Raw genomic sequence first — 13,968 nt, 5'->3', positions numbered from 1 at the left:
AATCTGATTAAAAATGGACAGATAAGCAAAACAGACATTTTTTCCAAATGGTACATGAGATGTTCAACATCACTAATTATCAGGGAAATGCACGGTATTATGTTAAGTGAAATAAGTCAGAAAGACAAATACCATATGATTTCACTCATATGTGGAATGTAAAAAACAAAACAAAAACCAAACTCATAAATGCAGAGAACAGATTCATGGTTGTTAGAGGGGAAGGAGGTTGGGGGGTAGGTGAAATGGGTAAAGGGGGTGGGTTAATTATAGAGTGACAGATAGTAACTAGACATGGTGGTGATCACTTTGTAGTGTAGACAAAGATTGAATTATACGTTGTACACTTGAAACTAATATAATGTTATATACCAATTTTACCCCAATTTTTAAAAAACTGAAATAAATGAAATCTTACTTTTTTCTAAATTACTCCCTGGCAGTCTTTGGTCCCAGTCTTTAGAAGGTATGCTTGCTTTACTACTTGAATCAACTGTAGATCTTTTTACTGGTAAAGATGAAAGCTCCATAGCATTATAAGAATCGTACAAATCCCAAGCAGTGGACATTATGCCTAAATAAAGAAACAGAAAGGTACAAAGTATTTTGAACCAAATTCTAATATTTTCGCTTATATATAACGAGTTATAGCAAAATCTAAGATAAGAAAATCTATTGTTCAGGGAAAAAATACTATTGTTTTCCAACAATGGCAGGAAGTAGGTAACGATGAAAAAGAAATAAATCAAGAGGACACCTTAAGAGATCCTTAGCCATTACACTTTTAGCATCTACAAATACCTTAATGTTTTAGTAATAGCTGCAAATAATCCTCACCATCTATTCTGATCCCCATGCCTTCCTCTCTTTATCCCAAACTGGTGCCACATAATCTCATTAGTCTGTCAGTATAGGGCTGCCTTGATATGGTCCTGGACAACCATGTTATAATAAGGTTTTAAGGTGCTTTACTTAAGGTTAACATATAACATACTATATTCTATAGTACTTTTTATTTGTAATCATATAATTCCATTTTTATCAAGTTAAATTTCCTATATACTAATGTGTAAAGATTGTACTTGGGAAAGTGACAGACTGTTCTCAGGAAATTTATAGACTAGTATGGTTATTACCTTCTCTTTTTAAATTTTTGTTTAATTTATCTATATTTAATCAAATTAGCAAATATAACAATGGCCTCCAAACAAAAACTGGTAATGTTATTTATCTTTAATATATAAAAATAAAAAGTGCCCAACCCCTTTTATTGCTGATATAACAATGAAATTCTCATATATAAATTATCGTATCAGTGACCATGTAATGATATATTCCTACATGCTAACCTTACTAAACTTTCAGTTAAAGTACAATGATTTAATAAAAAGTTATTTTCCCTGAAAATCAAAACAGGATCTAGATCTAATAAATGCAACTACTTCATTGTTAGAACTTTTATTTTCATGATGTGGAATGAAAGAGCTCTGGTATTTAACAATTTTTTCAATTAGTAAGAATGTTAATTCACATCTCATAATAACATTTCTATCTTAATGAACGTATCTTGATAGTATGTAACAAAGTCATGCACAGAGTAAATAAATACCTAGTATATTTTGATGAATTGAAAAGGGTACAATTTCCATGGTCACAAAGTAAAAGACCTTAGAAAGAAATTATTTCTTTGAATTTTGAATTACCTAACCTTCTTTTTCTTCCGTTAACTAAAAGTTTAGGAAGTTGAGCATACAGAAATATATTGTTACATGGTCACTAATAAGATAATTGTTACATAAATAAATATACAAGTTATAAATGAGCAATGTAAGATGTTTTGGTGATTTAAAGTTGTTTCTTCTTTAAAGATAACAAATAACATTCATTGGTAATTTTAGTTTAGGTAACATCATTACATTTGTTCACTGGAATAAAAATTAACCTAAGAAACAGAAAACCTAAGAAACAGATATTATGTACATGCCATAATATCATGTACAAGGTAGAATAATAAATAATGAGTGTGACTTCCCAGTTTTATACTGTCATACACTATTAAAGAAATCTTATTTTAATTACTATCAGAAAAAAAAGTATTCCCTACTATATGTATGTTTTGAGCATTTCTGTGTGTACGATTGTGTAAAGTTGTTACAAGTTTTAAAACATTGTTTCTGTCTACTAGTTTAATTCAGACTATAAAAGAGTAACAATTGGCCACGTAACATTTATAGAAAAATAATTTTGAGCTTCTCTGGTGGCGCAGTGGTTGAGAGTCTGCCTGCCGATGCAGGGGACACGGGTTCGTGCCCCAGTCCAGGAAGATCCCACATGCCGCGGAGCGGCTGGGCCCGTGAGCCATGGCCGCTGAGCCTGCGCGTCCGGAGCCTGTGCTCCGCCACGGGAGAGGCCACAACCGTGAGAGGCCCGCGTACCGCAAAAAAAAAAAAAAAAAAAAAAAAAAAAAGGAAGAAAAATAATTTTATTTTAGCTGAGTAAAAGGACATGCTTACTGTAAAAGAAAAGGTAAGACTTACATTTCCATCACCTAGAAATAATAACTGCTAACATTTTCATGCATGTCTTTCCAGACTGACATAAATATATATGTGTTTGTATATGAACAAATATAAATGCATATTTTTAATAAAAATGAGCTCATATCACACATACTTTTTTAAAAGAATTTTTATTGTAGTATAATATACACAGAAAACAAACTGTCTTTATGAAATCTACTGAGTTTTAGGATTTAACTGTATTTTCAAAAGTTAGCCAGGAACACTAATACATTTATTGAATTATCCATTTTTTTGAAATGACACTTCTGTAATAAATTATTGTATGTATACTGTTAGGTGGGAAAACTTTTCCTCAGTTTTTGTGAATCTTTACAGAGGCAATTTCAGCTAAATTGACATTTCTGGCTTCTCTATGTCCCTCATTCACTAATTGCCAGGGAAAGAGAAATGGCTAATCCTATAGGAGAGTTTAGGAGAAAGAATTGCAGCTCAGCCACTTCTGGATTCTTTTGTTAAGCCTGCTCACTTGCAAAAAGCATGCATTCTGGTCTGTTCTCACCCATGCAAAGGAGGTCTGTGCTTTTCTAGCTGTGCCAATTACTATTGGTAAGATCTATTCTGGAGGGGAAAACAGCAAGTCCACTTAGCTGTGGATTTAAGGCTACATTTTTCAATTAACTTCATCAGTAATAAAGGTACTACTTTTATTTCCTTCTCTGTGACTCCTGAATCTCTTTCAATTTCAACCAAAATCAGGCAAGGAAGACATGCTTTTTTATTGATCCATAAAATCTCAATACTTACTTGGTCTGTATCAAATTCTTTAATATAAATTGTACCATTATTTTTAAAATTTTTATTGGAGTATAGTTTATTTACAGTGTTGTGTTAGTTTCAGGTATACAGCAAAGTGAATCAGTTATACATATACATATATCCTCTGTCTTTTAGATTCTTTTCCCATATAGGCCATTACAGAGCAGAGTTCCCTGTGCTATACCCATTATTTTAATAAAACCTTTATTGTGAAATATATACCTTCACAGAAGAGTGTATAACACATATATGTGAATTAAGAATTAATACCATGTACTCACAAACCAGTATAAGAAATAGAACATCCTTAGATGCTTAGAAGCCCCCTGGACACTCTCCCATCATAGGCCCCTTCCTTCGAGCTACCTCCAAAAGAAGTATTCACTTTGCGTAACTTTTGTATTGATCATTCTCTTGCTTTGTTTTAAGGTTTTTTTCTCCTATGGCAAATGCTATTGGGGTCCTGCATGTATCCATTCTGCATCAGCTATTACTTGCCAATCTCCCAACTACGAGCACCTGCATTTCTCTGCTTGGGTCTGTCTTTGGTCACCAAGACCACTTTGATGTCCATAAATTAGGCTGGGATTGCCAAGGAACTAACAAGCCCATCAACCATCAAACAATGTATACCTAGATAATACACTGTCTAGTTAAAAAAACAGAATAGCAAACACTAACACAGATGCATAAGGAGAAAACAAAACCACTATTAGATGAGGACAATTAGATGAGGACTCCCAAGAGAAGACAAGCAGAACTATCTGGGCCATAATCTGACTTCAGCTTCTTTGAGAGTTTATAAGAGACACTTAGAGGGAAATCACAGGGTGAGACCATGAGTAAGTCCTTGGAAACACAGAGCTTAACCCACTAACAGCACCTGACAAGCTAGGCACTGAATGTCCACTGAAAACATGGTCAGGGTAAGTGGGCTGCTTTGTGTTTTCTGTTCACCATGACTTCTCTGCTGCTCTCAGGAGTATGGTAAAACAGAACATGTCTGTGAAGTGAAATGAGTTTCCTCAACTTACCTAAGGAGACCTACTGGAAAGGAGAGTAGGGACTATATTAAGAATGGTAAAACCCAGCTAGATACAGAGAAGGATCTGGGCAGATTCACCTGAGCATTCTGTCCTCAGGTTAAGAAGATGGGACTCAGAGTTTCCAGTTCCACAGTTAAGGGGCTTGGAAGTTGCCATTCTGTACTAACAACAAGTAAAAAATTAAACAGACTGAAAAATCAACACCTCTTCTTGGATCTGAAAAAGAGGTAAGGACACAGGGAAAAGAACTGCTGCCTCTAAGATTGGAGAGTCACAGTTTACTGCAGCAGAGACTCAGAAGTAGAAACTGCTGTGGGAACCAGTTCTGGGGTAGGAAAACCTGAACTGTAAATGATGAATTGGTGCAGGTTCAGTGTGGACAAGTCTGAGAGTTAAAAACTCTAAGGGGCCCAGTCATAGGGAAGCCCCTGCATTTTGTAAGCTTTATCTCCAGGAGCTGGACCAGATTCCCAGAGTGAGTATGAGAAAAAAAAAAAAAAAATCCCTCATGCTTCTGGTAGGGGAAGGGGAAAAGGAACCATTCTGAAATATACCAGAGCACTCTGTTCTTAACAATGCCTGCCCTCAGAATAAACTAGTTCAGCAGAGAACAGCCTGCCAGGGTCTTTTCAGAGCCTAACTGAACTGTGGGAAGGGAAATACCCAGCACCAGCACACTGGAGACGTCTTGTCCTACCTAAGGGTGGGGAAAAAAACTGAGACACATTTGTGAAGTTCATAGTCCACAGGAATAGGTACACTGAAAGGCTGAAACCTAATCAAAGGACTAAAATGCCTGCCTCCTCCACACCTTACCACCACAGTACTAAAGGCCTATTTACAGCAGCTCCTTTTACCTGATACATCATGTATCATATGTATCATACTAAAAGATCATACTAAAAGATAAAAAAATCATACTAAAAGATAAAAATCAAACTAAAAGATAAATCATACTAAAAGATAAAAAAATCATACTAAAAGATAAAAAATTATACTAAAAGATATAAAAATCATACTAAAAGATAAATCAAATCATACTAAAAGATAAAAAAAATTTTGAAGAGGTAGAGCAAGCATCAAAACTAGACATGGCAGGGATGTTGGAATTATTAGACCAGGAATTTAAAACAACTGTGATGAATATGCTAAGGGCTCTAATGGATAAAGTAGACAAAATGCAAGAACAGATTGGCAATGTAAGCAGAGAGATGGAAATCATAACAAAAAGGACCAAAAAGAAAAGTGAGAAACCAAAAACACTGTAGAAGAATGCCTTTGATGGGCTTATTGGTACACTGAACACTGCTGAGGAAAGAATCTCTCAGCTTGAAGAAATCTCAACAGAAATCTCCAAAACTGAGAAGGAAAGAGAACAAAGACGAAAAATACAGAACAGAAAGAAGGGAAAGAAGAAATCTTATTTGAAGACATAATGGCTGAAAACTTCCCTAACCTTGGGAAGGAGATAGACATCCAGATCCAGGAAGCCCAGAGTTCCTAATAAGAGGAAAACAGGGCTTCCCTGGCGGTGCAGTGGTTGAGAGTCCGCCTGCCGATGCAGGGGACACGGGTTCATGCCCCGGTCCGGGAAGATCCCACATGTCGCAGAGCGGCTGGGCCCGTGAGCCATGGCCGCTGAGCCTGCGCATCCGGAGCCTGTGCTCCGCAACGGGAGAGGCCACAACAGTGAGAGGCCCGCGTACCGCAAAAAGAAAAAAAAAAGAAATACCACTCTGTGCATGGCCACAACTGTGAAGTAAGGAAAGCCCTATCTAAGGAAAAGGTGGCTAGTGCTTCATCCAGCCAAAGAGGTCAAAGTGGTTCTGGAAACTTTGGTGGTGGTCGTCGAGGGGGTTTTGGAGGGAATGACAGCTTTGGTCGTGGAGGAAACGTCAGTGGTCAAGGTGGCTTTGGTGGCAGATGTGGTGGTGGCTATGGTGGCAGTGGGGATGGCTATATTGGATTTGGTAATGATGGAAGCAGTTTTGGAGGTGGCGGAAGCTACAATGATTTTGGCAATTATAACAATTAATCTTCAAATTTTGAACCCATGAAAGGAGGAAACTTTGGAGGCAAAAGTTCTGGGCCCTATGGTGGTAGGGGCCAATACTTTGCCAAACCACAAAACCAAGGTGGCTATGGTGGTTCCAGCAGCATCAGTAGCTATGGCAGTGGCAGAAGGTTTTAGTTGCTGCCAGGAAACAAAGCTTAGCAGGAGAGGAGAGCCAGAGAAGTGACAGGGAAACTACAGGTTACAACAGATTTGTGAACTCAGCCAAGCACAGTGGTGGCAGGGCCTAGCTGCTACAAAGAAGACGTGTTTTAGACAATACTCATGTGTATGGGCAAAAAAAAGCTCGAGGACTGTATTTATGACTAATTGTATAACAGGTTATTTTAGTTTCTGTTCTGTGGAAAGTATAAAGCATTCCAACAAGGGTTTTAATATAGATTTTTTGTTTTTTGCACCCATGTTGTTGATTGTTAAATGTAATAGTCTGATCACGACACTGAATAAATGTGTCTTTTTAAAATGTGCTATGTAAAGTAGTTAGTCTACTCTGAAGCCATTTTGGTAAACTACCCCAACAGTGTGAAGTTAGCATTCCTTCAGGGTGATGCCAGGTTCCATGTGAAATTTATTTACAACCTGCTTGGATGGAGAAGCCATTGTCTTCAGAAACCTTGGTGTAGTTGAACTGACAGTTACTGTGTTGTGACCTGGAGTTCACCTTTAAAAGGGTCACCCAAGCAAAGTCATGGAGTTTCTTGGCACATCCTATGCAATATATCTAAATTGAATTATGGTACCAGATAAAGTTATAGTTGGGAATGAAGCTTGTGTATCATCCTTTATCATGTGTAACCAATAAACGATTTAATACCCTCTTGAAAACAATGCTAAAGGGACTTCTTTAAGCTGAAAAGAAAGGATGCTAATTAGTAACAAGGAAACATGAAAGAACAAGTCTCACTGAAAAGGTAAATATATAGTAAGTGGATTAATCACTTTTAAGCTAGTATGAAGATTAAAAGAAAACATAGTAAAAATAGCTATGATGGCAATAATTAGTCAATGAATACATAAAATAAAAAGATATTAAATGTGGAGAAGGCGGAAGATGGCGGAAGAGTAAGACGCAGAGATCACCTTCCTCCCCACAGATACACCAGAAATACATCTACACGTGGAACAACTCCTACAGAACATCTACTGAAGGCTGGCAGAAGACCTCAGACCTCCCAAAAGGCAAGAAACTCCCCACGTACCTGGGTAGGGCAAAAGAAAAAACAGAGACAAAAGAATAGGGACGGCACCTGCACCAGTGGGAGGGAGCTGTGAAGGAGGAAAAGTTTCCACACACTAGGAAGCCCCTTCGCGGGCGGAGACTGCGGGAGGCGGAGGGGGGAGCTTCGAAGTCGCGGAGGAATGCACAGCAACGGGTGCGGAGGGCAAAGCGGGGAGATTCCCGCACAGAGGATCGGTGCCGACCAGCACTCACCAGCCCGAGAGGTTTGTCTGCTCACCCGCCGGGGCGGGCGGGGCTGCGAGCTGAGGCTCTGAGGCTCGGGTTTCGGTTTCGGACGGAGCGCAGGGAGAGGACTGGGGTTGGCGGCTTGAACATAGCCTGAAGGGGTTAGTGCACCACAGCTAGCCGGGAGGGAGTCCGGGGAAAAGTCTGCACCTGCCGAAGAGGCAGGAGACTTTTCCTTCCCTCTTTGTTTCCTGGGGCGTGAGGAGAGGGGTTTAAGAACGCTGCTTAAAGGAACTCCAGAGACGGGCGCGAGCCGCGGCTAAAAGCGCGAACCCCAGAGACGGGCGCGAGCCGCGGCTGAAAGCGCGGACCCCAGAGACGGGCGCGAGCCACGGCTGAAAGCACGGAATCCAGAGACGGGCGCGAGCCGCGGCTGAAAGCGCGGACCCCAGAGACGGGCGCGAGCCACGGCTGAAAGCGCGGAATCCAGAGACGGGCGCAAACCGCGGCTAAAAGCGCGGACCCCAGCGGCGGGCGGGAGACGTTAAGGCTGCTGCTGCCGCCGCCAAGGGGCCTGTGTGCGAGCACAGGTCACTCTCCACACCCCTCTTCCGCGGAGCCTGTGCAGCCCGCCACTGCCAGGTTCCCGGGATCCAGGGACAACTTCCCCGGGAGAACGCACAGCGCGCCTCAGGCTGGTGCAAAGTCACGCCGGCCTTTGCCACCGCAGGCCCACCCCGCACTCCGTGCCCCTCCCTCCCCGCCGGCCTGAGTGCGCCAGAGCCCCCGAATCAGCGGCTCTTTTAACCCCATCCTGTCTGAGCAAAAAACAGACGCCCTCCAGCGACCTACACGCAGTGGCAGGGCCAAATCCAAAGCTGAGCCCTGGGAGCTGTGAGAACAAAGAAGAGAAAGGGAAATGTCTCCCAGCAGCCTCAGAAGCAGCGGATTAAAGCTCCACAATCAACTTGATATACCCTGCATCTGTGGAATACATGAATAGACAACCAATCATCCCAAATTAAGGAAGTGGACTTTAGGAGCAAGATCTATGATTTTTTCCCTTTTCCTCTTTTTGTGAATGTGTATGTGTATGCTTCTGTGTGAGATCTTGTCTGTATAGTCTTGCTTCCACCATTTGTCCTAGGGTTCTATCCCTCCATGGTTTTTAAAAAAAAATTTTTTTTTCTTCATAATTAATTTTAATAACGTTATTATACTTTACCTTCGTTCTTTCTTTCTTTCTTTCCTTTCTTCCTTCCCTCCTTTAGACAACGAATCATCCCAAATTGAGGAGGTGGTCTCTGACAGCAAGATTTATGATTTTTCCCCATTTACCTCTTTTAGTGAGGGTGTATGTGTATGCTTCTGTGTAAGATTTTGTCTGTATAGCTTTGCTTCCAACATTTGTCCTAAGGTTCTATCCGTCCCTTTTTTTTTTTCTAAATAAGAATTTTTTAATCCAATAACTTTATTATACTTTATTTTATTTTTACTGTATCTTCTTTCTTTCTGTCTTTTTTCCTTCTTTCCCTCCTTCCTTCCTTCCTCCCTCCCTCCTTTCTTTCCTTCTTTCCCTCTTTGCTTCTTTCTTTCTTTCTTCCTTCCTTCCTACCCTCCTTTCCTTCTTTCTTTCCTCATACTTCTACTAATTCCCTCTACTTTTTCTCCCTTTTATCCTGAGCCGTGTGGATAAAAAGCTCTTGGTGCTCCAGCCAGGAGGCAGGGCTCTGCCTCTGAGGTAGGAGAGCCAACTTCAGGACACTGGTCAACAAGAGACCTCCCAGCTCCACATAACATCAAATGGCGAAAATCTCCCAGAGACCTCCATCTTAACACCAGCACCCAGCTTCACTCAATGACCAGCAAGCCACAGTGCTGGAAAACCTATGCCAAACAACTAGCAAAACAGGAGCACAACCCCACCCATTAGCAGAGAGGCTGCCTAAAATCATAATAAGGCCACAGACACCCCAAAACACACCACCAGAAGTGAACCTGCCCACTAGAGAGACAAGATCCAGCCTCATCCACCACAACACAGGCACTAGTCCCCTCCACCAGGAAGCCTACACAACCCACTGAACCAACCTTAGCCACTGGAGACAGACATCAAAAACAGGAGGAATTACGAACCTGCAGCCTGCAAAAAGGAGACCCCAAACACAGTAAGATAAGCAAAATGAGAAGACAGAAGAACACACAGCAGATAAAGGAGCAAGATAAAAATGCACCAGACCTAACAAATGAAGAGGAAATAGGCAGTCTACCTGAAAAAGAATTCAGAATAATGATAGTAAGGTTGATCCAAAATCTTGGAGATAGAATGGACAATAGAATGGACAAAATGCAAGAATCAGTTAACAAGGACCTAGAAGAACTAAAGATGAAACAAGCAACGATGAACAACACAATACATGAAATTAAAGTACTCTAGATGGGATCAATAGCAGAATAACTGAGGCAGAAGAACGGATGAGTGTCCTGGAAGATAAAATAGTGGAAATAACTACTGCAGAGCAGAATAAAGAAAAAAGAATGAAAAGAACTGAGGACAGTCTCAGAGACCTCTGGGACAACATTAAATGCACCAACATTCGAATTATAGGAGTTCCAGAAGAAGAAGAGAAAAAGAAAGGGACTGAGAAAATATTTGAAGAGATTATAGTTGAAAACTTCCCTAATATGGGAAAGGAAATAGTTAATCAAGTCCAGGAAGCACAGAGAGTCCCATACAGGATAAATCCAAGGAGAAATACGCCAAGACACATATTAATCAAACTGTCAAAAATTAAATACAAAGAAAGCATATTAAAAGCAGCAAGGGAAAAACAACGAATAACACATAAGGGAATCCCCATAAGGTTAACAGCTGATCTCTCAGCAGAAACCCTACAAGCCAGAAGGGAGTGGCAGGACATACTGAAAGTGATGAAGGAGAAAAAACTGCAGCCAAGACTACTCTACCCAGCAAGGATCTCATTCAGATTTGATGGAGAAATTAAAACCTTTACAGACAAGCAAAAGCTGAGAGAGTTCAGCACCACCAAACCATCTTTACAACAAATGCTAAAGGATCTTCTCTAGGTAAGAAACACAAGAGAAGGAAAAGACCTATAATAACGAACCCAAAACAATTTAGAAAATGGGAATAGGAACATACATATCGATAATTACCTTAAATGTAAATGGACTAAATGCTCCCACCAAAAGACACAGATTAGCTGAATGGATACAAAAACAAGACCCTTATATATGCTGTCTACAAGAGACCCACTTCAGACCTAGAGACACATACAGACTGAAAGTAAGGGGAAGGAAAAAGATATTCCATGCAAATGGAAACCAAAAGAAAGCTGGAGTAGCAATTCTCATATCAGACAAAATAGACTTTAAAATAAGGACTATTAAAAGAGACAAAGAAGGACACTACATAATGATCAAGGGATCGATCCAAGAAGAAGATATAACAATTGTAAATATTTATGCACCCAACATAGGAGCACCTCAATACATAAGGCAAATACTAACAGCCATAAAAGGGGAAATCGACAGTAACACATTCATAGTAGGGGACTTAAACACCCCACTTTCACCCATGGACAGATCATCCAAAATGAAAATAAATAAGGAAACACAAGCTTTAGATGCTACATTAAACAAGATGGACTTAACTGATATTTATAGGACACTCCATCCAAAAACAACAGAATACACATTTTTCTCAAGTGCTCATGGAACATTCTCCAGGATAGATCATATCTGAGGTCACAAATCAAGCCTTGGTAAATTTAAGAAAATTGAAATTGTATCAAGTATCTTTTCTGACCACAACGCCATGAGACTAGATATCAATTACAGGAAAAGATCTGTAAAAAATACAAACACATGGAGGCTAAACAATACACTACTTAATAATGAAGTGATCACTGAAGAAATCAAAGAGGAAATCAAAAAATACCTAGAAACAAATGACAATGGAGACACAACGACCCAAAACCTGTGGGATGCAGCAAAAGCAGTTCTAAGGGGGAAGTTTATAGCAATACAAGCCCACCTTAAGAAGCAGGAAACATCTCGAATAAACAACCTAACCTTGCACCTCAAGCAATTAGAGAAAGAAGAACAAAAAAACCCCAAAGCTAGCAGAAGGAAAGAAATTATAAAAATCAGATCAGAAATAAATGAAAAAGAAATGAAGGAAACAATAGCAAAGATCAATAAAACTAAAAGCTGGTTCTTTGAGAAGATAAACAACATAGATAAACCACTAGCCAGACTCATCAAGAAAAAAAGGGAGAAGACTCAAATCAATAGAATTAGAAATGAAAAAGGAGAGGTAACAACTGACACTGCAGAAATAAAAGAGATCATGAGAGATTACTACAAGCAACTCTATGCCAATAAAATGGACAATCTGGAAGAAATGGACAAATTCTTAGAAATGCACAACCTGCCAAGACTGAATCAGGAAGAAATAGAAAATATGAACAGACCAATCACAAGCACTGAAATTGAAACTGTGATTAAAAATCTTCCAACAAAGAAAAGCCCAGGACCAGATGGCTTCACAGGCGAATTCTATCAAACATTTAGAGAAGAGCTAACACCTATCCTTCTCAAACTCTTCCAAAATATAGCAGAGGGAGGAACACTCCCAAACTCCTTCTACGAGGCCACCATCACCTTGATACCAAAACCAGACAAGGATGTCACAAAGAAAGAAAACTACAGGCCAATATCACTGATGAACATAGATGCAAAAATCCTCAACAAAACACTATCAAACAGAATCCAACAGCACATTAAAAGGATCATACACCATGATCAAGTGGGGTTTATTCCAGGAATGCAAGGATTCTTCAATATACACAAATCTATCAATGTGATAAACCATATTAACAAATTGAAGGAGAAAAACCATATGATCATCTCAATAGATGCAGAGAAAGCTTTTGACAAAATTCAACACCCATTTATGATAAAAACCCTCCAGAAAGTAGGCATAGAGGGAACTTTCCTCAACATAATAAAGGCCATATATGACAAGCCCACAGCAAACATCATCCTCAATGGTGAAAAACTGAAAGCATTTCCACTAAGATCAGGAACAAGACAAGGTTGCCCACTCTCACCACTCTTATTCAACATAGTTTTGGAAGTTTTATCCACAGCAATCAGAGAAGAAAAGGAAATAAAAGGAATCCAAATCGGAAAAGAAGAAGTAAAGCTGTCACTGTTTGCAGATGACATGATCCTATACATAGAGAATCCTAAAGATGCTACCAGAAAACTACTAGAGCTAATCAATGAATTTGGTAAAGTGGCAGGATACAAAATTAATGCACAGAAATCTCTGGCATTCCTATATGCTAATGATGAAAAATCTGAAAGTGAAATCAAGAAAACACTCCCATTTACCATTGCAACAAAAAGAATAAAATATCTAGGAATAAACCTACCTAAGGAGACAAAAGACCTGTATGCAGAAAATTATAAGACACTGATGAAAGAAATTAAAGATGATACAAAGAGATGGAGAGATATACCATGTTCTTGGATTGGAAGAATCAACATTGTGAAAATGACTCTACTACCCAAAGCAATCTATAGATTCAATGCAATCCCTATCAAACTACCACTGGCATTTTTCACAGAGCTAGAACAAAAAATTTTGCAATTTGTATGGAAACACAAAAGATCCCGAATAGCCAAAGCAATCTTGAGAACGAAAGAAGGAACTGGAGGAATCAGGCTCCTTGACTTCAGACTATACTACAAAGCTACAGTTATCAAGACGGTATGGTACTGGCACAAAAACAGAAAGATAGATCAATGGAACAGGATAGAAAGCCCAGAGATAAACCCATGCACATATGGACACCTTATCTTTGATAAAGGTGGCAGGAATGTACAGTGGAGAAAGGACAGCCTCTTCAATAAGTGGTGCTGGGAAAACTGGACAGGTACATGTAAAAGTATGAGATTAGATCACTCCCTAACACCATACACAAAAATAAGCTCAAAATGGATTAAAGACCTAAATGTAAGGCCAGAAACTATCAAACTCTTGGAGGAAAACATAGGCAGAACACTCTATGACAT

General features: G+C 39.5%; 1 protein-coding gene across 1 annotated transcript in view; it reads right to left on the bottom strand.

The window, feature by feature from the left end:
• DNAI4 (dynein axonemal intermediate chain 4) overlaps positions 1 to 13,968 on the bottom strand; it is a 129,627-nt gene that overhangs the window by 66,849 nt on the left and 48,810 nt on the right. The window contains 1 exon segment of the mRNA XM_019919668.3: positions 419 to 574. Coding sequence (XP_019775227.1) covers positions 419 to 574 — 156 coding nt within the window.

The sequence above is a fragment of the Tursiops truncatus genome, chromosome 1, assembly GCF_011762595.2.
Source record: "Tursiops truncatus isolate mTurTru1 chromosome 1, mTurTru1.mat.Y, whole genome shotgun sequence".
NCBI lineage: Eukaryota > Metazoa > Chordata > Mammalia > Artiodactyla > Delphinidae > Tursiops > Tursiops truncatus.
This window is presented reverse-complemented; position numbering and strand designations above follow the sequence as displayed.